The 25,355-nt window shown below is 41.9% G+C and overlaps 2 protein-coding genes across 2 annotated transcripts in view; one reads left to right on the forward strand and one right to left on the reverse strand.

Moving 5' to 3' along the window:
* csmd3b (CUB and Sushi multiple domains 3b) overlaps nucleotides 1-25,355 on the forward strand; it is a 324,934-nt gene that overhangs the window by 282,075 nt on the left and 17,504 nt on the right. Inside the window, exons 48-62 of the mRNA XM_070985476.1 lie at nucleotides 3,425-3,505; nucleotides 4,079-4,192; nucleotides 4,316-4,504; nucleotides 4,789-4,935; nucleotides 7,451-7,639; nucleotides 9,112-9,297; nucleotides 9,721-9,915; nucleotides 11,254-11,427; nucleotides 13,049-13,222; nucleotides 17,197-17,370; nucleotides 18,193-18,378; nucleotides 19,464-19,637; nucleotides 22,965-23,147; nucleotides 23,279-23,455; nucleotides 25,134-25,313. Coding sequence (XP_070841577.1) covers nucleotides 3,425-3,505; nucleotides 4,079-4,192; nucleotides 4,316-4,504; nucleotides 4,789-4,935; nucleotides 7,451-7,639; nucleotides 9,112-9,297; nucleotides 9,721-9,915; nucleotides 11,254-11,427; nucleotides 13,049-13,222; nucleotides 17,197-17,370; nucleotides 18,193-18,378; nucleotides 19,464-19,637; nucleotides 22,965-23,147; nucleotides 23,279-23,455; nucleotides 25,134-25,313 — 2,523 coding nt within the window. The remainder of the gene's footprint in view (nucleotides 1-3,424; nucleotides 3,506-4,078; nucleotides 4,193-4,315; nucleotides 4,505-4,788; nucleotides 4,936-7,450; nucleotides 7,640-9,111; nucleotides 9,298-9,720; nucleotides 9,916-11,253; nucleotides 11,428-13,048; nucleotides 13,223-17,196; nucleotides 17,371-18,192; nucleotides 18,379-19,463; nucleotides 19,638-22,964; nucleotides 23,148-23,278; nucleotides 23,456-25,133; nucleotides 25,314-25,355) is intronic.
* The window catches only part of LOC139346420 (zinc finger protein 516-like), a 372,274-nt gene that overhangs the window by 93,687 nt on the left and 253,232 nt on the right, over nucleotides 1-25,355 (reverse strand). The window lies entirely within an intron of this gene.

Genomic DNA, 25,355 nt, shown 5'->3' on the forward strand with positions numbered 1-25,355 from the left:
GCGTGAAACAGTGAATTTGTTTAGAAAAGCAAAAACATCTGCATATAGGTAGTGTTTGTAACTCGCATACATATACTGTGTGTGTGTGTATATATATTTGATATTTAATGTCTTTTCTGCTGATGCCCTGTATTCTTGCCATCCACTGTGCTGCTGTAATACCTGAAATTTCTCCACTGTGGGAATAATAAGGGTATATCTTATCTTATCTTATCTTATCTTATCTTATCTTATCTTATCTATATCTATCTATCTATCTATATGGAAATGTCAGTTAAAGTCAAAGCATTTTTTTTTTTCACTTTGGCTAAAACATAACCGGGTTGACATGAATGTCATGTGTACTTGACAGCCATCTAAATGCACTGTCATCAAAAAAAAAAGAGGGGGTTTTGGGGTTTTGGCAATGCAATGCAAGGTTTTCATCAGACAATAAAGCAATGCTGCTTATTTTCCTCATCCTCGTCAGAATCGTTAAGTTCCTTGAAAGTTGCCTTTTTGGATGAAGTTTTAATTTGACAGAACGGCTTCTAATGAGTCTAGCTGTATGTACCCTTCACAACAGTTTGTCATTCCTTGTCTAACCCCCCCCCCACACACACGCACACAAACACACAGAAATGCATATAGATGTATATCTCCCGCCCTCGCCGTCATGAAGCTTACATTTGCTTCTTCTCTAAAGTTTCTGCTCAGCGCTCTTTAATGAAAACATGTCGAGCCGTGTACGGGCTTTCCTTTTTCAGACAGATGTCACGCTGTTAATGAATTTCTGTCGTCAGGTTTTAACTGTCAGCTGTCAAACTCACACGGCATTGCTACCATCTGATGGATTCAAGTTTACTTTCAATTTCTGCTTTGTTGGAGGATGTACAGCAGAGAGTGACAGAGGGAGATGGATATGAGCGAGAGGGGATGACATGCATGGCACTGGTTGTTTGTCTCTTCTGCTTTATGAGACAGTAGAAGAAGAAAATGGGAAAAACAGGAGAGAGGAAGGTAGGAAACCACGAGGGGGAGCAAGCGAGGAGGACACCCGATTAGATAAGAGTGCCGATTACTTAAATTCTCGGCTCATAAATAAAGGAAGAATAGGTACCATTCTTTCAGCAGAAACTTGTCCCATTAAGGGACAAAGTTTCTTCTTCAGTGTCCTTCAGTGACGCAACTTAAATCCAGAATGTCACAGTTTGCATCTGAAACAGCTGCTAAAGTGCAGTTTTGGTCTGAAATGCCACAGAAACCCCAAAGGAAGCATCAATCCACTGTTTGGGGATGTTTATCTATGTCATTGTCCTTCTATTTGTTTATCTCTGGGTCAAGGTTCTGAATGTCAGTGCTTCCGGGCGAGAGGCGTACAGTGGTGGATAATGTTGTCATGGACGCGAGGCCAAGAAAGCTGATGTGACATGAATGTGGAAGCGGCTATAAAAAAAAGGTCTTGGAGCTCAGCGAGATCAATGACTGCTCACAGTGAACCTCTCGTCTCACGCGCAGAGGCATAGACAGAGCCGCACACGTGCAAACAGACACACACACGCGCACACACACACACACACACACACACACACACACACACACACACACACACACACCATAGGGCTTTGATATGCATGAGAGCAGCAGATACTATTGGCAGGTCTCATTTTCATAGTCAATTTCATCCTGACTTATAGCTCTCAGCCCTTCCTCCCTCTCTCACCCATAGTCCTCCCCTCTCTCTCCCTGTCTGTGTCTGTCTGTATTCTCTCTCTCTCTCTCTCTCTCTCTCTCTCTCTCTGTTAGGGAGTGATTTATGCTCATGCAGTAATATTGATTACAGCCTTCAGCTCAGTCGCTGTGAAGTCAGTTCCTTTTTATGAGCCAAGGCGGTGCTGTATCTGTGTGGCTGATCTGCTGTTTGATTCTGTGCTTTGCTGACCTGACCACCTGAACTTGAGAAGTGAAGCTAAACTGAAACAACCAACATTAAATAAGGTGGAGAGAAAACAGACTGTGTCTCCATTTAGTTTTCTAAAGATTTCTCACTACAACTCTTGGGGCAGGTGTTGCAGGTGCAGACAGCTGGAAGGTTACACATAATGCAGGTAAAGCAGCGGGTTACATTTAAAGGTACACTACGCAGGGATTGTTAGTTACTGTTTGTAGACACACTGTTCAAACTAAGCCCCTCCTGTCCTGCTTCTATGTACACTGCAAGCTACTATTTTAAGAATGTTACATTTGTTGTAATGGAAAAAGCCAGGCTAACTAAGCTAACTGCCAGCTCCTACCTGCGCAAAAAACAAGCTAACTCCAGCTTTGTCCACCTGGTGCTTCCTGCCTATGTGTAGGCATCTGGGGCAGTATTCACAAACCGTCCTCTTGGACACCTCTTAACTTAGCTAAGCATTTCTAGCTAATTTTGGAGTGTGAAATTCTCAGAGCAGAGTCCATGAATGCCCTTTTGTGAGGCTGCAAGATGCGGACACCCAGTGGAAATGAGATGAACTGCGCCACAATGTGAGGCTGTGAAAGCGCCCTAATTGTTTGTGTGATCACTCTGCTGATGGGAGGCTGCGACAGACCAGGTCATCACTGCTGCACTGCTGCATTTTTCCAGCTGCCACATATCTTCGTGCCATGATCACTTTCATTTCTGGCGTTGCAGCGTTATTGCGTTGGGTGGGAGACGTGAGCGCATCTCGAATGAGATCGGCCACAAACGTTATCCCTGCACGATGTAATCTATAGTGTTTCATTAACTCACTGTCATTCATCCTTTGGAGAATATTTCTCCTTCCTCTTTCTCTTTCCACCATTTTCTCCTCTGCTTAAGGAACTCTTAAGCCTCTTAAAAGTCCTTCTCCCAACTCCTAACATTTTTTCACCTTCTGAGCCCTCTTAAGGACTAAGACGCTTTGTGAATGACTTTTATCTTTACCAGGATCTAGTCTTAACTCTAAGGGGAAATTGTCGTATGTCAAGATTTCTTGACTACTCTTTGCACTGTGAATCTTTATGAACGCGTCCCTTTGCCACAACCTGTTTGTAAACTCCTGACTTCACCTGTGTGCTGCTATTGGCTGGGGGTTACCCACCCACTGCCCAAAGGTTAGAGCCCAGAGACATCCTGAACACAGCAGAATTAGAAGAAAATAAGAAAATGCAGGTGGAGGGCAGATAAATATGCTGCCACACACCTCTAGTGGGTCATAGGTGGTGATTAAGAGGGATTGCTTTTGTGTAAGTCTGTACATTGTTTTTGCAGGAAAATCCAGCACAGTGTACTTATAAAGCATTCACACTGAAAAAAGTCGTGAGATTTTTTCCCCGTCTTCAACAACCCAGGTTAGGTTTACCGACCAGACTTTCCTCACACCTTCTTATATAATGTCCCTCTCTTTGTCCTCTCTGCCCTCCTCTGCTGTGTCTGTTCTCCCAGCCTACCAATTAAGGATTTGCCAGCCTCCTCCAGAAGTGCCCAATGCTGACATGCTGATGGAAGACGGAGAGCTGGAGATAGGTGAGTTATCTGTCTGCCTGCAGTGCTGCTGGACATGTCAATTTGATGGAGGAAGCAAACTTGAGGCTTTTAACTTTCCAGTTCCTAACATGAGAACAAATATCATCTTCTCTATAAAGGATGTCATACTTTTAGATATCTGATACTCATTAAGCGTCCACAGCGACTAGAGAGATTCTGATTTTTATGTTTTTATATTTGTATGATTTAATTTTGTCTTGCCAGCACACTCTAAGTGATATGCCATCATATGTTATTATTACTCATGCATTAATGTGTAATGATTTTACTGTTATTGATGGTCCAGGTGGAATTGATTTTAACTATTTTATATATTGTTGGGTAGTTTAATATAGAACAATGTATCATCTTTATAAGATGTTTTCCTATGTAAAGTCTTAATTTATAAAGAAACTAGCTATCATAACAGCCATTAAATGAATGTAGTGGAGTAAAAATTACAATGTTGTCCTCTGACATGTAGTGGAGTGGAAGGAAGTGGAAGAATTTGTGCTGTACTGTATATGAGTAAATGTGCTTACTTGTTCATACATACTGATTTTGTGTGTCCAGGTGACATCATCAGGTACAGATGCCATCCTGGATTCTCATTGGTTGGCAGTGAGATTCTAACATGTCGCCTTGGAGAAAGACTACAGATGGATGCACCACCTCCAATGTGCCAAGGTGGGTGTTTGTCACTGCAGCAGCAATTTCATGTTTTTATTGATATTAGAAATTCATGATGCTGCCAATACAACAAATCTAACAAAATGAAACCATTTGCCTCCTTTGATTTTCTGTCCATAGTCCAATGCCCTGCGCATGATGTGCGCTATGACTCGTCAGGTGTCATCCTGAGCCCCGGTTGGCCAGAAAGCTACCCCAACCTCCAAATGTGCTCTTGGAGCGTGACTGTAGAGAAGGGCTACAACGTCACCATCACCTTTGAAGGTTTCCACACTGAGAGAGAGTTTGACGTGCTGGAGATTTTTGATGGTAAAAAAACACACTCGAAAGCACAACACTGACATACAGTGTGGTAAGAATTCAGCTAATGAGCGCAGCATTTGTTAGAATCACACACACCCAGACACGCTGCCTTTCTGAACAGTGTGAAGGTGTTAAAATGAAACTTGATGGCTATGGGAAAACTGGACACAACCCCCCCCCCAAAATATCAAGTTCCAAAATAGTTTTTTTGTTGTGTCTCATTTGTTCTTCTTGTCTCTTTCTGTGTCTCTCTCCCCCTTTCCCTCTCACTTTGTCGTGATCTCTCTCAGGTCCAACAGCCAACAGTCCCACTCTGGCAACGCTGAGCGGCGACCTGCCAACACCCTTTAACCTCACAACCACTGGTCACCAGTTCCTGGTCCGCTGGTCTTCAGACCATGGCACAAACAAGAAAGGCTTCAAAATTCGCTATGTTGGTGAGTACCAAAGTATGTATCCCAACTTTATTTTACTACTACTTTATATTATCATAATGCATGGAAATAAGGTAGACAGAGGCAGACAGAAAGGCAGAGGGTCATTCTGAGTAAGAGCACTTGGAGGAGTTGTTCAGCTTCTAAGTTGTGTTAAGATCATAATTTGTTCAGCATGTGCAAAAATAGAGAAAGTTCTCATTTTAGGATTTTATGGTGAGAACAGGGAACATGTGAGAAAGTGGAGGGAAATAAAAGTAATTACAATATCATTAACTTCATCTCCATTTCTTCTTCTCCAGCTTATTTTTCTACCTCACTTCTGTCTGTCTCTTAAAGCAATTTACCATATTGCATTATGAGTTTGTACTTAACTTTTATCACTCAAGGAAAGCTTAATGAGCACAGGTGCTGCTTTACAGATGTCTTTACATTTAAACAGTCCTGCACCTGCGCCTGCTGAGTATAACCTAAGATTGTTGGGCATTAAGCACTTGGGTAATGAGGCTTGTGCGCTTCATTCAAGGGCATTTTTTGACAGTTAAGGGGGAGGAGACGGTATTACCTGGTTAGTTTGTTATTTCACTCCACACCGTGCAGTCAGGAGGCTGCTTCTTTAACCTTTAAAACACCACTGCTCTGTATGATGAATTATACGCTCAGTAATAACAGAAAAGCCTCCCTGGACTCTCACACCCAGTAACCTTCTTTGTTAACTGTGATTAATGTGAGCATTTGCAAGGATTGTTAAAAACATATTATAAGCCTACTAATATCATGGTTGAACCTCAGAAATGTTTCTCTCTTCACTTGTGCGATCAGGCTGGTATATGACAATGTACTCCTGCCACCACTGTGAGAAAACTAAATATGATCAGTTTTTAATTACAAAGAGGAAGCTTGGTAACACTTCATAAGGTGCAAATGTTCAGCATTAACTGGTTGGTTATTAGCTTGCTTATTAGTAGCATATTAGCTCTTTATTCGTCCTTATAAAGCGCCTATAATGCATTATTCTGGGGGTTAGGGTTATTAAGATCATAATTAATGTTCAACAGCTTCCTAACTTACCATTATCAATGGGAGGAAATAGTCAATAGTTAGATAGTTAATCACATAGTAGTTGCAGATTATGTGCACCTTAATAAAACCTGTTACTAAAAATTTGACTCTCACATCATAATGAAAATTTTCTTATTATCAAGTCATACCAATTTACTTTAAGAGGAAACTTTGTCATTAAAACAAGATAGGTTTGTAGTTCATTATAAAAAGCCCTTGTGAGACTGAAATCAGCTGTTTAATACAATACATCAATTTTTTAACCCTAACCCTTCTATCGGCGAAAGAGCCTGGTGTGGATTTAATGAGAGCCTCTCAGACGGCAGCTTTGCTTACATGCTGCTTCAGTGATAGCAGCCCTTTCCGTGCCCATCAACTTTAAACTTTTAATGCTTTTAGAAATACGCTGTGTCAGAGAGCTTTAATTAGAAATCACTGACAAACTGTGCAAAACATTGCTGACACTGATTCTGTATTTTCAACGCAAGGAAAATGCAGTAAAAGGAGCTCTTACTTAACTCTTAAGTGGTGTTTGGCCATTTTGGCTCATAAACCAGCCACACAATGACACTGGGATGGTGGCAGATTAGAGGGACAGGCTAATCACTTATATTTAAGGCCAGTTAGGATGTCCTATTTGGAGAGTTATGGATGAGGCAACTAGCCCAAATCAGCATCTAACTGGATAGATAATGCCTAACATGTTGCCAGGTTGTTGCAGCAGGATTCCCTCTTGCTTTCCATGCAGCTGCCAGTATTGACCAGAGAAAAGGATTAATGATTCTCGGTGTGAGAATATTTCATACAATTGCATAAAGCAGCCATTGATGACTTTGTGGGCAGCGTATCCGATAGCGTCTGACATCTACTGTAACTCTGCTCATTGATTGTTCGATCCAAAAGCTTTGCGGACAGAGAATTATTTATTTAGCATCCGTCAGTTTGTCAGATGGGTCCTAATTGGCTGAAACGCTTGACTTTTAAGACGTGCTGTGAAGGTATAATCACTACTACGGCCATTGATACTAGGCCTACAGGTGTTTTGAGGTATTACAGTCATGCCTCTAACAGCACTGTTTGAAATACACAATCAAAGTCACAGTTATGGTCAGTAAAAGTGATTTACTCACAAACATGATGCGTTTGCCATTGTTTGATTTTAGCTGGACCTCTTATTGTGTAAAAAACTATCCAGCAGTGACTCATATTAATTAGAGTACTATTGATGATGTGTTGACTTGCATGCAGACATATAATATGTGTTAATCTCAGCACTGATGTGAAGGCACAAACCTTCTCCCCGATCTGGTAGATTAAGTGACAACACTGTATTTCTAGTATGGTTCTATAGTAGTACTGTATAGCAGTAAAAATACTAAAGCTGTGATATCACAGATCACTGCTGCCACCTACCTTGATGTTTACTCTCAGTTTACTCTTGTTTCCTTCACTCCAGCCCTGTACTGTTCAACGCCAGACTCTCCGCTCCATGGCTCCATCTCCTCTCAGAGCGGCGGCCATGTTAACAGCGTGGTGCGCTGGGCTTGCGATCGTGGTTACCGTCTTATAGGCAACGCCACAGCAACCTGCCGTCGCACATCACTCGGCTACCACTCGTGGGACTCACCTGTACCTGCGTGTCAAGGTGTGCATGTTTATGTGTCTGTATCTTATATATGCAATGTTTATTAGTATACGAAACATTTCCAGATTCCTTTTCAAATATAAGCTTGAAAGGTGTTGATAAATGTACGCCTGAGAAAAGATACTGAAAATTTAAGTTTGTAAAGGTATAATTTGGTAGATCTACAAGCTAGCTAGTTAGCTTTGACGCTAATGCTTATGAAACCTAATAAATGGATTAAAGAAGAGCTGGACTTAATTATTCACAGACTAGCTAGCTGTAACGCTGACTTATCATTATTTTGAATGCAGTTGAGTGCTAACTGAGCTAAATGAATTTTAGCTAAATCAGTTTGCTAACTAATGTAGCTAGCCCTGACAGAATTGCCTAAACTGATATAGGTTGCGGTAGAAAACAGCAAATTTATCCATGTTACAAAACCCTCAAAACCTTTTTTTCTCTTCTTTTAAACACACTTTCTGCTGCCTTCACGTGGATTCAGGCAGATAGTAGACGGCAAACCGATTTCAGGCCAGCAAAGGTGTCGACAGAACTTACAACTTGATGTTACATAGCTCCGTCACACAAGGAGAAAACAGGGGTGATCTTGACAACGAGAAGCTAGAAATGAATAATAATGAATAATTCAGCTTATAATACATCTAATAACAAATAATTCTTTCTAAACAATGCAACTTTTTGAATCATTCTTCGTACTCAACATTTGTGGTGTAGACCAATGAAGAAACAGCCGTGAATTCAACTCGCTTTATTATCCCCTTACCTTTTCTCTTGCTCCCCTTCTGAATCCTGTAACAAGTTATCACGGTGTAGAACTATACCTTAAAATCTAGGTGAGTAAAATGTCAGATGCATTGTTCATATGAAGGGGCTTATGGTGAATGCCTCATATATTTGATCCCATTTTGGCAAAAACATGAAAAACAACTTTTATTTTCATAAGTGCCTTTTCTTTCTCTTTCTGTCTCTTAATCTCTGTATTTTCAGATTATGCTACCATGTGTTCCACAAAGACGTGATTAGATGTTTATGTTGTGCCTCCAGTTGTCTAATCCCACACATCAAATAACAAAAGGAAGGCACAGCTCATAGCTGTTGATAAAAAGTCAAATGAAGGATGTATAGCAGACTGTCGACACTGTGCAATTACACGGTGTGGTGTGCTACAAACCAGTCTATTTAAAACCACTTTGGACTGTGGAGCAGCATTTCCAGTAAGATGGATGTATTGTGTTAGATGTGATTGGAACCAGAGATCAAGCGGCTCTTGATTGTATATTTTTAGTTTGATAGCGTCATTGAAGAAAAAAGGTGATCGCATTTACACGTATTCAATACACTGCGCAGGCTTTAAGTCCCCAGACACATTTCAAACAAAGCACATATCAAACCTCCCTGTCAGACATAGGGACTTTTGTGGGCGTCTGTTTGCATGTTGTCTTCTTAACCAGTGTGAATCTGTCCTCCCCTAGCTGTCTCATGCGGGGCGCCCAAAGCTCCCATAAACGGCGGTGTTTTAACAGCTGACTACTCCGTCGGAACAAGAGTTTCCTATTTCTGTAACGATGGGTACAGACTGTCCAGTAAAGAGCTGACGTCAGCCATCTGTCAGCCGGATGGAACATGGAGCAACCACAATAAGATACCGCGATGTTCTGGTTGGTGACACATAGATTTCAGTGGGATTTTGATCTGGTTGTGTTACTAATTTGGACAGAGTTAATTATAAAGTCACAGATTTAAGCTCTAAGACTGTACCAGACTCCAGTGAGGTTTTCAACAAAAAATATGAAATGCTCGATTGTTCATGCACTAATCATCTTTTACTAAGTAAGACAGATATACTTGTTTGAAAGAAACATGTAATTACCACTGAGAGTGGCAGGAATTTTGAGTGAGGACATTGTTATTAAAAATGAGTCATTATGATGCATCTTTGAGATATTTTACGGTGGCTTGGCCCCAATCTCAGCGAGCTAATTATTAATTGACACTATTTAAAAATGGTAATTGTGCTTTTATAAATGTAAACAAACTTAGTGAGGCTTTGTTTCCTCTTCACGCTCCGTCTGTCTCTGCAGTGGTGGTATGTCCCAGCATCGGGTCGTTTTCTTTAGAGCATGGCCGCTGGAGGATCGTCAATGGCTCACACTACGAATACAGAACGCGCATCGTGTTCACCTGCGATCCGGGATACTACAGATTAGGTCCCGCCCACATCCAGTGCTTATCCAATGGCATGTGGAGCTGGAGAAACGAGAGACCCCACTGTCAGAGTGAGTAACAAAGATGCATGATCATTTAATGACCACTGCAACTGAAAAACAACATGATTGTATGTACTGAATTTGTATGTATTTGAATTTGTCCTGACATAATTGTGTTCAGATCCTAATGCACAAACTTTAGTCATGCTTTTCTCAGATTTTTGTGTCTATACTTACTTGCCATTGACTGTAGATAATCATGTGTGTCATTTACTCTTGCATACATTTAATAAAAATTAGGGGTTTTATGAGCTCGCACTAGCAAAAATCCCATAACTCCCTGTGAAATTGTAAATAGTTGTTTTTACACTTCAGTTTTTGTACTTCTTGAACATATAAAGTATAAAAAAATAGTTTTTGAGCCTTAGAGGTGCTGGCAGACGGATTTTTTCACATTTGGACAGATCCAGGCTAGCTGCCTCCCCCTGAGTCTTTATGCTAAGCTAAGCGGCTGTTGGCTGGAGCTTCATATTTTACGGACAAAGATGCAAAGGCAAACCAAGTGCCCTCTGCGTTTTATATACTTCTTAAATTTTAAGTTTGCAAGGTTGTCAGCCATGACAACAAGTAATGACATCAGGCAGCCTAACAGCACCTTTGGTATTTGTAGTATGAACACTCTGGATTACAGTTATGAGGAAGGAAATTAGTAAAAAAAAAAAAAAGAAAAGAAAAGAAAAAAAAGAAATTGAATTGTTGGATGTGGAAAAAGCTACCATCACAAACATGTAAACATAAACAGTATGGCAATTAGCACTCTGAAAAAGTGCCTTACATTAACATGTTGTGAGGAGCAGCTCGCTCGGTGACAGCTGAAGTCACTGAGGACCAAAACAGAGCTTACTTCAGGTTGCGAACGCAAATGACAGTCTCTGGTCTTGTACACAAACAGTACTTTGGTGTAAAACCTTGTCATTTCAAATGCTGTTGTTTCATGTTAATTTAGTTTTGATGTTTATGTCTGCTAATTTTATGAAATCTAACGATGACTGAGTCATTGTGCACAGAAACCATTCTGTTGTTGCCATCCATGCTGAAACCTGAAAGAGTGGCCTTGACATTTTTTCTCATCTGTTATTTTTCTTCTGGGGCTTCCTTGACATTTTGAATTTATGTTATTCTTCTTGGTGACATTTGGAAATTTTATTGTTATTTTCTTCACTGGTCAATTTTGAGAAGAGGGGAAAAAAAACAATATTGGCACCGTATTTGTGTGATGAACAGCCCGCCTGCCTTGCTCGCATTCTTTACTGAAACCAATGAGCTCTACCAAATACTCAAATTAACTTGGCGCTAAATTGGTGCACAACTGCTTTTAAATTGCTTGTGTCTGCCTGTGTGTTTCAGTTATTTCCTGTGGTGAGCTGCCATCTCCACCCAATGGGAAGAAAATTGGTACTCAGACAACATTTGGTGCTACAGCCATCTTTACGTGCGATGGCGGCTTCATGCTGGTGGGGTCAGCTGTCAGAGAGTGCCTGTCATCAGGGCTCTGGAGTGGAACGGAAACACGATGTTTAGGTATAGAACTACTAGAGCTACTAATGTATTCACACGTGCAGTATGTATTACAGTATATCTAGATGCTGTGTGTCATTTTCTGCCTTACATTTAAGGCTGAGGACATATACTGCATGTTGACATCGACCATTAGAAAGGGAGTTTCTAGGATGTGATTTTTCCAGTCAGTCTAATGAGGACAGCTACCTCTTGTCTGGCTGCACAGCACAGCTGCTTCTCTCTGCCCTTGTCCACCTCACAAGACTATCACGAGCAAGCTTCTGCTGTGCATTGAGTTTGGAGGTTTTATTTATATATATATATAAATAAGCCAGAAAAAGTAGCTACTTTCTTCTGTCAGTGTGCCAGCCAGAGGTAACAGATGTTATGACATGGTGCTGTCACTTCTCCATGAAGCCTCAGCAGAAACATCGCTTCCCAGAATACTTCACAGGCTGAGGGGGATATGAGATGCAATTTATAAAGGAGAAGTTCAATGAAACTTAACCTAGACTGATGAGGAGGCATCATTCTGTCAAAAAGTAAATAAACTCAGCTCTAAAAAAGTGCTATAAACAGCATTTTTATTCAATAACTTTTCTTATTATCCTTCAAAACAAAACTGGCTTAACTGTACTTGCTGTGCTTCTTTAAAATGTAAGCCAGTACAGTTACTTTTGCAGAAGAATTATCCTTTTATCGGTCAATCTTTAAACAAATCAAGACGTTTAAAAGCATGTCATAAACAGATAGATTTCTCTTCCAGAATGTGTTGCCAGATTTATGCACAGCTTGCATTAGCACTGTGCATCAGTCAGACCTCTGGGAATGAATCTGATCAGGGAGTGAAAAGGGCCACAGTTTCCGTTTTGTCAGTGAGACATCTTCATTCCCGATTTAGATGCGTTTGAAGGCATTGCAAAGAACAGAGGCACAGCTGTGAATGTCTTGTAGGGGTGTCACTGACCATCTGAGCCCTCACTGTAAACAGGTGAGCCAATTTATGACAGAGCTACTGATATTTTGTGAAAAGGAGTACTTGTTGTGCTCCCACTTTGATGTTTCATGGTGTGTGTCTGCTCAAAGTCACATTTCTCATATAGAGGATAAAACAGGTTTCAAGCTGCAATTGCTTGCTTTTACACGCTTGCAAAAGGTTTCAGCAGATGTTTAAAATTTTAATGTCCCACATAGAGGCAACAAACTATCTCCTAAGCCAAGGTGATGCTCAACCCTCAGGGTTTGTTTAAAACTCCCAGGCCTGATTAAAATGTTACGGTTTTGCTGATATTGTCTTTGTATCCCTGAAAATAACCCAGAGAATGCATCTCATGAGTACGAGAAGACTGGAAGGCGTAGTATTATTTTGAAATATCTGCGTATCTGCAGGACACAGAGCTCTCTCCTGGTCCAGAAAAATGTAAGTAAAAGCAAGCAAATGAAAAGACACAAGGTGGAACAGGAAACTGTTTAAAAATGAAAGGGAAATCCAAGGTAAGTCCAGGATTTACATTATGTCCACTGGTCTGTGTTTGAGCTACAGTAAATATGGAGAGAGTAGGTTTTAATAGTGTCTCTAAAGCAGCATTTCAGAGTTCCATGACACCATTGCCCATCATCTGTCTCCATCTGTGTCTTTCAGCCGGTCACTGTGGAATCCCAGAAGGCATTGTGAACGGCCAGGTGATAGGGGAGAACTTTGGATACCGTGATACCGTTGTGTATCAGTGTCTGCCTGGCTTTCGACTAATAGGCTCATCGGTTCGAATCTGTCTTCAAGACAACCAGTGGTCTGGACAGCTGCCCATCTGTATATGTAAGGAAGACACACAAGCACACATGTATCTCCAAGCCAAGATTCACCTTAACTAACAGGAAACAGGATGACCCAAACCCTGTGTTAACTCACACTAGCTCTGCAAACACATCTCTTATCTCAAGTTATGTCTGCTGATTTTCAGTCGAATGAAACGTTTATTATTCAGATACATGGTCTAATAGGCAGTGCGTGCGTTTGTAACACAAACTCCTGTCTATGATGAAAACGTGGAGGGAAAACATCACCTGCAATCAAGACTAGTCTTTGAGTTTCTGTTCGCCTGTGCATGCGTGGAGAGGATAAAGTGAAATTGCACTCAAATGTTTGAGGTCAAAGTGGATCAAGATGAAGCCTGAATGTCATGATTTGATACATTCCACTGTTTGCTAGGTACTCAGTAAAGAAACTGAAATCCTTTCACATAGAGACGTTTCAAACTTTCGGTTTTGATAAAGTTCTCAGTAATTTTATTCTCCAGTGGAGTTGAAAAATCAGTATCATGCGTGTTTGAGCGCTTAAGATCAACCCCAGTGTGTGATGCAATACTTACAAACTGGTATTGAAAGCAACAAGTCCTGATTCCAGCCAAAAGGGGAAAATGGTCTTGCTAACTGTAAAAGAAAAAGAAAGAAAGGAAGAAATTCAAGTACACCAGCAAAACTGCTCAAAGTATACAGGAAGTTTAATGTGATGTTCTTTTGGTTAGAAATTGAACATGTTGTCCTTAATAATGAAGGAGGAAAGCAGATCTAATAGATACACTGCACATTGATGGACATTGACAAAAAATGTCACAGCAGGACGAAGTAGACTCAGTCGACGGGAAAGGACTAAACCAAGAGAGCGGCCTGGGATGTGTTGTGATCTAGCTCATCTTTAAATAATGCAGTTATGTTAGGAGGAGATTTGGTATAATCAGAAACATGTGAGCCTTACATGTTCAGTCACAACAGTGTAGCTACCGAGGTCTCCAATAAGAGAGGTTGTCTGGTCGAGCTGATAAATCCCAGTCAAATTTCATTCAAGGGTGGAAAAGTCCAAATTAAAAAAGGGAAATAAAATCATTTAGAATAAACCTTTTAGGCAACAGTGGCTCCATGCTGAGTAAAGCCAGCGTAAGGTTTGTATTTTGAGAAATATCCCTTTCTTGATGAATTCACCCAAATAGTCCTGAGGTTCTGCAGATTCACACCAGCAGTCTTATATAAAGAGCCTGAGGGCCCAACTGCCAGTGTGGTCTGGAAGAGATAAATAAATGGGCTTGAGGATAAAATAGAAGTCTCTGACGTGTCCAGGCTTCTGCGAAAATCTTCTAAAATTGGTCACTTGCTGTGAGCGTCCTGAATGTTTTCAGACAGCGACTGGGCACACTTGAAGTGGTGATGATGAGCGCCATCTCGAGCCAATTATACAGATGCCTTTTCCCGAAAGAGACAGCCTGTTTGTTCACGAAATTAGAGCCATGTTTAAAAGACGGAGGTGGTGATGCACTGACTACATCTCTGGACTAGCAGGGGCATGAAAGGGAGTTTATTTCCTCTATGAAATGATTTCTGACTGAAACCCTTAAAACAAAAAGAAACGTTCAATGCAGGGACTTTAGATCAGATAGTTTGTCTGTGTGTATGTATGTATGTGTGTTTGGATAGTGTGTGTATCCATCTGTGTATCTGGTGTTTCTGGGCTGTGCTGCTTTTATTGGGGTTATTCATGCAGGAGTTATTGAGGGAAATCATTTTACAGCCAAATTATACTGTAATTATGGAGATGAGAGGCTCTTGTTTAGAGACACAAACACAGAATGATGATGAGACAATGGTGTGTGTGTGTGTGTGTGTGTGTGTGTGTGTGTGTGTGTGTGTGTGTGTGTATGTGTGTGTGCGTGTGGGTCTGTGTGCGTGCGTCTGTGTGTGTAGCTGTAGGGCATGCTGACGGTGTCAGATAAATTTGTATCTAAGGCAAGCAAACAAACTTCTGATTATCACTGATCATGTGAAAAAAAAGACCTTGGCTTCTTGGCTTTTGCTTGTCTCGAGCCTCCTCCCTCTGCTCTCCTCACCTCAGCTGTTCTTTTCCTCTTTACTCTTGTCTTCTCCTCAAGAGCCCTCTCTTCTGCTCTGTTCTTTGGTTTTCTCCTCCTCCCAGTTCACTTTTCCACCCACCTAGTCTGTGTCTGTCTTATTTTCTTTTAATTTCGTCAACCTCCTCTCCTCTCTCCTCTCTCCTCTCCTCCCTGTAAAGCAGTAAATTTAAAGAGGGAGAGCTGGAGAGGCAGATGAGAGAGGGCCTGGCAGGAGCTGTAACCTGTCTGTTCACACAAACATCAAAACACTGTCGTCAGCACAATGAGGACAAGGACCCCGCACAAACTTCTAAGTAGCCCCAGCGAATGAAGTTAACACGATGAATAATTATGATGCACAATGGCAAACAGAGGACACTCAGCGCTAACGCTGAAGATGGCGAGACCTAATATTTTCAAAATAAATACCCTAAATTGGGATACCAGCTATGTCTCCTCAGTCATCAAATATTCTCATAAATATGGATGAATGACTGTCGGAAAGGCAGAGATATTCAGTCCAGATCCCTGCTTCTTGTGGTTTTTCAAGACTGGGAACTACACGGCGTCTGGCTTTCATGTCTGCTTTTTAAGATCATACCTGTTTGTGACTTTCATATCAAGAGGAAATCTTACTGAATTGGATTTTTGTAATTTAATGAGAAATGAGAGAGCAGCGGGTTATAAAAAGACATTTCTCTAAATCACATCAGTCGTCAGCTGCATCTATGTGGCGCTGACGGCTGAAATACTGCTGCGGTGCTGGATAAGACGACAGAAACGTTCACCCAGGACACAGAAACAACTACATCATGTCTCCATATAAATCCACATTGCAATGACCAGTCAAATTTAGTGTGCTGTGGAAAGGCTACTTCTTCTTTTCTGACTGTGATCGTGCAATAAATTCACTCTCTAAAATGCAGAGAAATAAGCCTGGTGATACTTTATACTTTCCTTATTGTCAGCAACCCCATGAGGAGCCCTGAAGTGTTGCCAGTGTCGACAAAGCCAGACATAGCTTATTCTTCTGTGCCATGGATCTGTATTGTTGTCCAAAAACTATTAAAAATGCATCATTGAGCCACGCTGTTGCACTGGGTGATATCTTGCTTACAATAAACATGGCCACTCTAATTTATTTTTACTCACTGCCACAACCTCACCGTTCCGCTGCCATAAATACTAAAGCACCAAATGTGCATAAATCTGCATTTGAAAATGCGCTATTTAGTCCGTTTAATAAAACCTACAGTAGCCAGCTGTTTTATGAAATTACTGAGCTGGTTTGAGAAACGAAACTATATATTTGTGGCCCATGCTTTCGAGATTTATGTCCTCAGTACGAACAGATGGGCTTAGAGCTGAATGCCACAGACGGGATATGGAAGTCAGACAGTATTAAGAGACGGGCTAACGCTCCGTTCACACGTACAGACGCAGAAGTAGCAGGCTCTCTCTCGCCTCTCCCTGAAGCTTCCGGGCATGTTTAGCGTTAAGCAGATCATTTTCACACCTGCCCGTGGTTGGACAGTTACTTTCTCTTGTTGCTATCCTGCACCAGCGCACAGCTAAGTAGATAATTTCCTGAGTAATGCGTCGTCTTCTGGTCGCTCATTAAGGATGTGTCATGTTGAATAGAGACGCTGTGTCTTTTCTCATTTTTGAAGTGCTTTGAAAGAGTTGAAGGTAAAAGCTAAGCTGCTAACAGCTGTGAGCGGCAGATTGTCGCACCTCAGGTGTTTGAGTGTTCACGTGTGACTGGGGGTTAGCACATTGTTTCTGCCTTTTCGCTGTTAAGAAGATGTGCTTATTTGTTATCTTGCAATCTCAAGTGCATTTTTAATAAATGTAATAAGAGATGTGTGTGCAGCTACGTTACTCATGATTCTCACTGTCTCCCCTACAGCGATCAGCTGTGGCCATCCAGGAAGTCCCATATATGGTCGGACGGTGGGAAATGGCTTCAACCTCAACGATGTGGTCAGCTTTGTCTGTAATCGGGGTTATGAAATGGAGGGGCCCGCACGCGCTCAGTGTCAGGCCAACCGCCAGTGGAGCCACCCGCCCCCAACGTGTAAAGGTGGGGAGAAAAGTTAAGTGTATTCACCCCTAACCTTATTTATCCCTACCTTTAATACCACCCCAGCTATTATCTTTATTTATCCTTACTGCCTTTCCCTATAGCACATCATCATCATCCTTATTACCATACCCTTTTCATTTCACCTCAATTCTACCTCTGACTTTATTCAACCCGAACATCTCTGCCATCATAACCTTGAAATTCATTTAGACTGATACAGAAAAGATGCATTGCTTTCTTAAAAAGTCACTATTTTCCTTTAATTCAATGAAGTTTTGAGGTAGATTTAATCCTCCACATCCCTCTCACCCTCCTGGCTCCAGCCTTTTCAATGGAAACCTTTGGTTTTCATTGAAACATCAATCTCAAGCGCTGATTGTCCTCTAACAATCACAGCAAAAAGGGTTGTTTCGCTCATATGACTTTTTATATAAGTTATCGGCGTTCTGCCCAGTGTACAGAATGGAGAGCCAATGAATTGTATGAAATAAAATATGCTACGTATTGATGGCAAGCCATTACACAGCATGAGTGCTGGATCCAGGACACACAAACATGCCTTCATCATAGCATCACATAACATTTGCCATATTTACCCTTTCAAACAGCAGCCCTAATCAGTTCTTTGCTCTTCACCACAACCTCCTGATTACGCCCTTTATTATTTTACAGGACTGTAATCCCTGAGCAAAGCACTGGGAAAATCAAGAGGGGGGACAGAAATGGCCCTCTCTGGTTCATGCCAAATAACACATGCTTTTCTATATCTGTTTTTGTGTATCTGTGTGTGTGTCCGTCTCTGTGTCTCTCTGTGTATAGTGGTCAATTGCTCTGATCCAGGTATCCCGGCCAACTCCATCCGACAGAGTAAAATAGAGCATGGGAACTTTACCTTTGGCACTGTGGTTTTCTACGACTGTAACCCAGGATATTACCTGTTTGGATCACCTGTGCTGACCTGTCAACCTACCGGACAGTGGGACAAACCCCTCCCTGAATGTATAGGTTAGTTTGATTCTTGTGCTTCTGTCTTTGAAACTGACATTTGCTGGCTTAAGCTGGCTTGTTTAATACTAAAATCTTGTCAAAGGAGTCTTAAATATGCACTTAATGGTTACATGCAAGACATTGTGCTCAATGACCTCAGCAAAAAGTCAGCTTTGTTACCAGCTGGTTGTTCAGCGCATGCATTGTTTTATTTCAGTGTAGAGCCAGTAAGTTGTAGTATAAATATCAGGAGGAAAAAAAATTAAGATCAGACTGTTCTTACATAAGCCTGTTTGCTTACTTTCTAATTATTCAATGTTTTCTCTTTAAACTGTAGACTGTATAATGGATGCAGTCTCCATGATGTCACCAATATGTTTCTGAACAGTCATTGTGAGGCTCAGTCACAGTGGCCCCGGCTGTCACTGTCTTGGCAGTGCCAGTTTCCTGGTTTCTCCAAAAGTGAGCAAAGAGGTGGAACGTGAGCGGAGCCGAGGCAGACCGAATGAAGCCTGGTTACTGAGGCCTAGTGGTAACTGTCTCAAGCGGCCGTTTGAGGAACTGCAGTTTTTTGGCACTTCCACATTGGCTTCATTCGTCAGCCCTGGAGGTTGTCACCGGCTTTAAACATTCCAAGAGAAAAGGCTTTTAGGATGAGGACTAACTCATATGTTGGCAAATGTCAAACGCTAATAGCACTCCCTGTCTCCCTCACAGTGGAGAAATACTGCACAATGGATGTGCTTGTCGTGGGCTTGTTTAAAATGTCACCTGTAACCCCACAAATGAATGCAGACAGTTAATGATGTGTACACTCAGTCGCTCAGTTACTGCAGGTGGGAGGCTAGTTAGCTGTAAATTCTGAAGATTGCATCTCATGTCAGCATAAATTTCAGAAAGCAACATGTCTGTCTCTCTCCTGCCGCCGTCTCACTACCCAGAGTCCGACACGTTTCAGTCCATGAATCCGCGCCTCTAGTTCTTGACAGCGGTCACTGCAGCTCTTCTCACAAAGCTGTGAGTCGAAACGAGCTGCCTTTCTTTCCTTCCTTCATCTCTCTGCTTCTCAATCCCTCTCTCCCTCTCTCTGTCTGGGTCTCTAGTTGTAGACTGCGGCCATCCCGGCTCTCCCCCTAACGGTGTGCTGAGTGGAGATAAGTTTACATTTGGTTCAACGGCTCGATACTCCTGTCTGGGCGGAAGACAGCTGAAAGGAGAATCATCCAGGACTTGTCAGCTCAATGGGATGTGGAGTGCCCCCATGCCCTTCTGCTCTGGTAACCATTTTAACCTCAATTGAATATACAAACTTTTGAGTCCACCCTATCAGTAAGACAGATAGGTAGGTAGAAGTTCTAGATGAAAGACGAGTCGTCCATAACATGTCGACTCAGCAGAGTGTGGAGCACTTGATGCCTTTGCATTCTGCAGATGCCCTCTCTTAACCTTTCTGCTCTCAGCTGAAGGGATAATGAGAGGGATGGATGGGCAGATCGACAGTAGGGTTGGCGCATGAAAGAGAATATACCTGTACCTGTCCGTTAAAAGGAGCGTAACCTCCCACTGCAGCCACATGCTGTACGCATACACCTCAGTCCTGGATCTGAAGCCACGTGCATTTCTGTTCTGGTTATCTAATGTCACTTTCATTTGTTAGTTCAGAAAGTTTGAGCTTGTCTTCTTGTAACTTACCCGAGGGATACTGTGAACGGAAGGGTAAGAATAAAAGATAGATAAAGAAATGACTGGAAGGTCTTTAAATATTAACACCTTTAAATGCTTCAGTTTACACTGTGTTTGCATTTCCTGTGCATTTTCAATCATCTTTGCATGCTGAGTGGCTGTTAAACCAATGGCGTGTACTGCAGATGCATAACTAGCGTTATTCTGTGAAGTGCTTCACACAAGCATATTTCTTCCCTGCTGATTTACTGTATATACATGTCTTAGCACTTAATGATTGTCTCACCACTAGATTCTCTCCAGACAGAAAGCCTCCTTACCTTCCATCATGTATAAACAAACCATCTAAGTGATATGGTTCTCAGTTGGCTGGCTGGGGGCATGATTATGGCTCTCCAGACTGAGAGGCTCCCAGCTGCTTCTTATATAACAGACTGACTGAAAACACATTCCAGACGAGATGACTAAGAATACATTGTTATTTACAACAATTGCCTGGGGGGTGCACAGGGTGAGGGAGGGTAATAGTTTATAAAGCAGTGATTCATGGTTTTCACCTGGCAGGTCTGTACCAGAGCCCTGCAGAGACAGGACTTCAGCTCACAGAAGAAGTGCTTGGTCTGCAATTCTGCCCTTTGACTGTTGATAAGCAAATGCTGTTTCTGATGTAATGTTGATTAAGTTACCACATTTACAGCCCAATTTCAGGGGCCATGATAAATTCATTTTGACCAAGTAGGTACAGAAAGAAAAATAAAACATGGCCGTCACAAGCAGGCTTTGCACAGCTACACAGATTTAAGGACTTGGAACTTGCCTCTAAAACCTGAAAGGAATAATTCAGCATTTTGGGAAATAAGCTGTGCGCACTTAGCTTAGCTTAGCATAAAGACTAGAAACAGGTGGAAACGGCTAGCATTCCTCCCCCAAAGCAAAATCAACCTACAAGCACCTCTAAAACTCACTGCTTAACATGTTCTGTGTTTACTATTGTTTGTGTCACTTGCTAGTTCGCTGACTTCCTTCTTCACTCTCTGATGTATCGTCTGGTGTTTCCCACGTTCACCACAAGTTTTAGCACCGAGAGGAGATAAAGGGGATGTGACGCTATTGACATGTGACCAAATGAAACACACCTTGAATAATATGAATTACACTGTAATTACACAAGTCAACAAAATCTAAAATTGTAATGCAGAAATGTCTTTAAAAGAGCAAATGATCTCATTTCCCAAAATGTCAGACTGTTCCTTTAAATGTGGCTTAGTGCAGGCTGAGTGACTGCTGCCTGAAAAAACTGATTTCATAAGAAATCATCATGTTGAAACTGTTTCATTTTCCCTCCCTGCCTTCACTACTCGACCTGCAGTAAGTCCCTGGATTCAGATGAGTGAGAATGTTATAGCCTTGTAGTTTTTCTCATTCAGCTTTATGAGAACTGCAAACTTGGGCAAAGGAGCTTCAGCTCAGTAACCCGTGAATTTACCCAGGCCAAAATCTTTCTATCAGATAGATGCTCGCGCGTGTGTGTGCGGATGAATGTGTGTGTGACCGATTAGTGGTTGTTCCAAAGTCACCTGAGGGAAACGACAGAGATTAGTTTTCACAGCGCTCTGTCCCACAGACTCACACACATACATGCACCGACACACACACATGCACCCTTGTACCAGTGAAATCAGGTAGATTGGTTGCTCTCCCTGTAGAGACCAGATACACCTGAGGCTACATAGTGGCTTTGGAGCTGTGTGCATGTGTGTGTCCTTGTGTGTCCTGTGGGAGTTGTGTAGATGGCAGTATAGTGCCTCCAAAGGTGTATGTGTGCCTGTGCCCCGACTGGTTTTTGATCTGTTTCCAATATTCAGACAGAAAAACGAAAAATCCTTCATCTTGTTACAGACCGTTTCCTCACATTTCCGAGCATTTGAAGACAAATAATGATGACACAATGTGGCGAACGCTTGTTTATTTTCACCTGAGAAATCTGAAATCCGGAGGCATTACAAAAGATGTTATGTCATCATATGTTGTGTTTCTGGTACGTGGAAGCTTGATTTAGCTCCAAGCCTCTAGATATTTGCAGTGTCGTGCAAACAGAACCGGTGTGAAATCAGGTTATTTGTCAAAAGTATCACAAAAACATTACAGACATTTGGGAAATTCTTGTAGTAGTTGTTTATTACACAAATAATTTTGTCGCACACCTTGAATTAATGGCCAATAATGGATGCGAGTGAATTCATAATTACAGTAAAATGCTCAAATATTTATTGCTCCTGTTCCGGACAGAAATGAATCCGGTTTTGACGTTAATTATATGCGCACATAAGCCAATGAAAGTTTTAGACCATTAACAAAATAGGCGCTTGTGAGCGGTAGTGTTTGGATAACAATACGTTTGTCTGGCCCTGTACATGTGGGTGACAGAGCGTGTGTGTGTTCCCAGGAGCGTGCTCTGTCTGTCAGACAGAATTTGCTGACCAGGCGGCTCTGCAAGGGCAGAGCGAGGATCACACACACACTACCACCCACTCACCCATCGACACACACGCAGACACACTCACGATCACTCTTAAGGCAAACATATGCCCGTTGTCACCAACATATGTGTGCGGTCTACTGCTATTTGTAAGCTGCCATTTCATACTTGAGTGCTCTTAGAATGGGATTTCTATTAAAAATGGAAGCAAATATTCACCTCACAGATGAGCTCTCTTCATAATACTGTCTCAATAACTTATTTATACAGCTGATAAATTACTACATCGCTTCTTCCTGACTGTATTTGGATATTTAATTTGAAATGTCATTTTAAGGTTTGGAGTACTGGCTTTGTAGAAGATGCAGCTGTTTTGTGTTGATTTGAGGATCCTAGCTGTGAGATTGGGGGATCGAACTCAGCCTGTGTTCTCTTTGTGTAGGTGACACAGCTGGTTCTTGTGGCGATCCTGGCATCCCCTCCCATGGTTCGAGGGAACAAACAGATTTCAGGATCCGTTCCAAGGTTCACTTCAGCTGCTCGGAGGGCTATGAGCTGATTGGCTCCTCGGAGAGGATGTGCTTCCCTAATGGAACCTGGTCCGGCACACAGCCCTTCTGCAAGCGTAGGAACATACTTTGACTTAATCTCAGCCTTTTAGAACCCAGCACTTTGACACAGCCATCGTCACAGAGATGAAACTCATTGAGATGCACAATGCTTCCCCTCCCTCATGCTCTCATTTTCCACCCCCAGCTGTCCAGTGTGGTAACCCTGGCACTCCCAGCAATGGCAGAGTGTTTCGTTTGGATGGAACAACGTTTTCTCACTCGGTCATCTACTCCTGCATGGATGGCTACCTGCTCACCGGTGCCACCACCAGGCTGTGTCAGGCCAACGGGACCTGGTCAGGAGCACAGCCCAACTGTACCAGTAAGTCACCTGTTGTCTATTGAGGGCCTGCTGATAAGCTGATGCATTAGTTTACAGATGATTTAACAGTATCTGACGCACCTTAAATAAATGCAGCTCTTTGCAATACGTGTTCTGTTTGACCTCATTATCTGAGCGTGAACTCACACACAAAGTGACGAGGAGGCTAAAGAGCAGACTGTCAGCTTTATATATTACTTACTGTATATAACCAGAGCATCAAATTCTTTGCAATGACGTCAAGTCAGCAGCCCATAAACATCACCAAACTCCTGATGTGCGAATATGAGTTTTCCAGCCTTTTGCGACCCTATTTTATGCCCGGGTTTAAATTATTCTGCAACAGCGTCGAGTTTCAGTAATGAAATCAGCCTCAAATCTCCCTGCTCCTGCTCCAGACTTTATAGGGTGACATGAATAACCTTGATTGTTGTTTACTTTAGCTAATTTGCTTTTTGAACTCTGGGGGAAAAATTCATAAGAGTAAATAACCATAAAATAAAACTTTCTGTTCCCATATGAAATGTGACGAAAGCCACAGGTGAATAAGTGTTAATCAGTGCTGAAGGTTACGCAGACTACAGAATCTGCATGTAAAGATGAATACTACAGCGACAGTGACATATAGCATTAACAATTAACATGCAGCGTACTCTGTCATAAAATACTTTGTCAAACACATATTCGACGTTGTGCCCCAACGTGAAATTCCACATGAAAAGAGTTCCAGCAGTATTTTAATGTTTTTAAATTTCCATTGACATTCCTGACTTTAATGCACTACGCCAAGAAATAAGCTTTGAAATTTCCGGCAGTACGGAACAAAGAGACAGAATTGCTGAGAAACCAAATTTCGTCGATATGCCATCCTGGAAAGAAAAAAGTTTAGAAAAATCCTCTGACTTAAAGGAAATAGCTTTTACAGTAGATTATGCTACATCTATTAACGGGCATGACAGTATCTGGGGTGGCTTTAAAAGCATTTAAACTGCCTATTAGACTATGAAGGACAGGGCTTTATAAGTGCAGTCAGGGGAATCCTAATGCTCCTTAAAAGAGTCCCAGGACAACCTCAGCCATTTTTAATATCACTGTTGTTTCATTCATGAGAAGTGAAGCCCCTAACCGAATCTGAAGCGATCATACGCTCTGATCACAGATTTGCTACCCACTGTGATTTCCACGACCTGAAATTACACAAATAAGCAGACAGGTATAGTTATGAAGGATAAATAAGCACTTCCTTTTTAAGCCATCTCTTGGATCACAGCAGCTTAGCTCAGACGGGCTCCCTGAAACAAAATCTTCTGACGTAATCTTGAACTTTGCCATTCTAATGTATATTCAGTAGAGGGTCCTTTGGAGGCCTGGACAGGCTTGAAAAGCAGCGATGAAAAAGATTCAGAGCAAATATGAAACAACTGACAGACCCGACTCAGATCAACAAAACACTGCAGCACCTGTCGTCCCTCACTGCCGCTCTACCTGTCCATTTCCTTACTCCTGTCACCTCCACTGTCCCGCTGATTTTCTTGTCATCGTCCTCTTTATCTCTCCTTATCATTTGAATCAGCTACTGTATATAAAGGAGCAAATTAAAATTCCAGTCATCTCACGCGACGACAAGTAATCTTCCCCCCATTTCTTCCTCTTCAACCCCACTTCTCCGTCTCCGTAGTGATAAACTGCGGGGATCCAGGTGTGCCAGCTAACGGCCTTCGCTATGGGGAAGACTTCACGATTGGTCAGAACGTCTCCTTCCAGTGCCAGCCAGGATACAGGATGGAGGAGGATGGCTCACCTGTGAGGACGTGCACCCAGAATGGGACATGGAGTGGGAACATGCCTATATGTACAGGTAAATCATTTATGAAACCACTTTACTCTGCTTAACTACTCA

This window comes from Chaetodon trifascialis, chromosome 17, assembly GCF_039877785.1.
Source record: "Chaetodon trifascialis isolate fChaTrf1 chromosome 17, fChaTrf1.hap1, whole genome shotgun sequence".
Lineage (NCBI taxonomy): Eukaryota > Metazoa > Chordata > Actinopteri > Chaetodontiformes > Chaetodontidae > Chaetodon > Chaetodon trifascialis.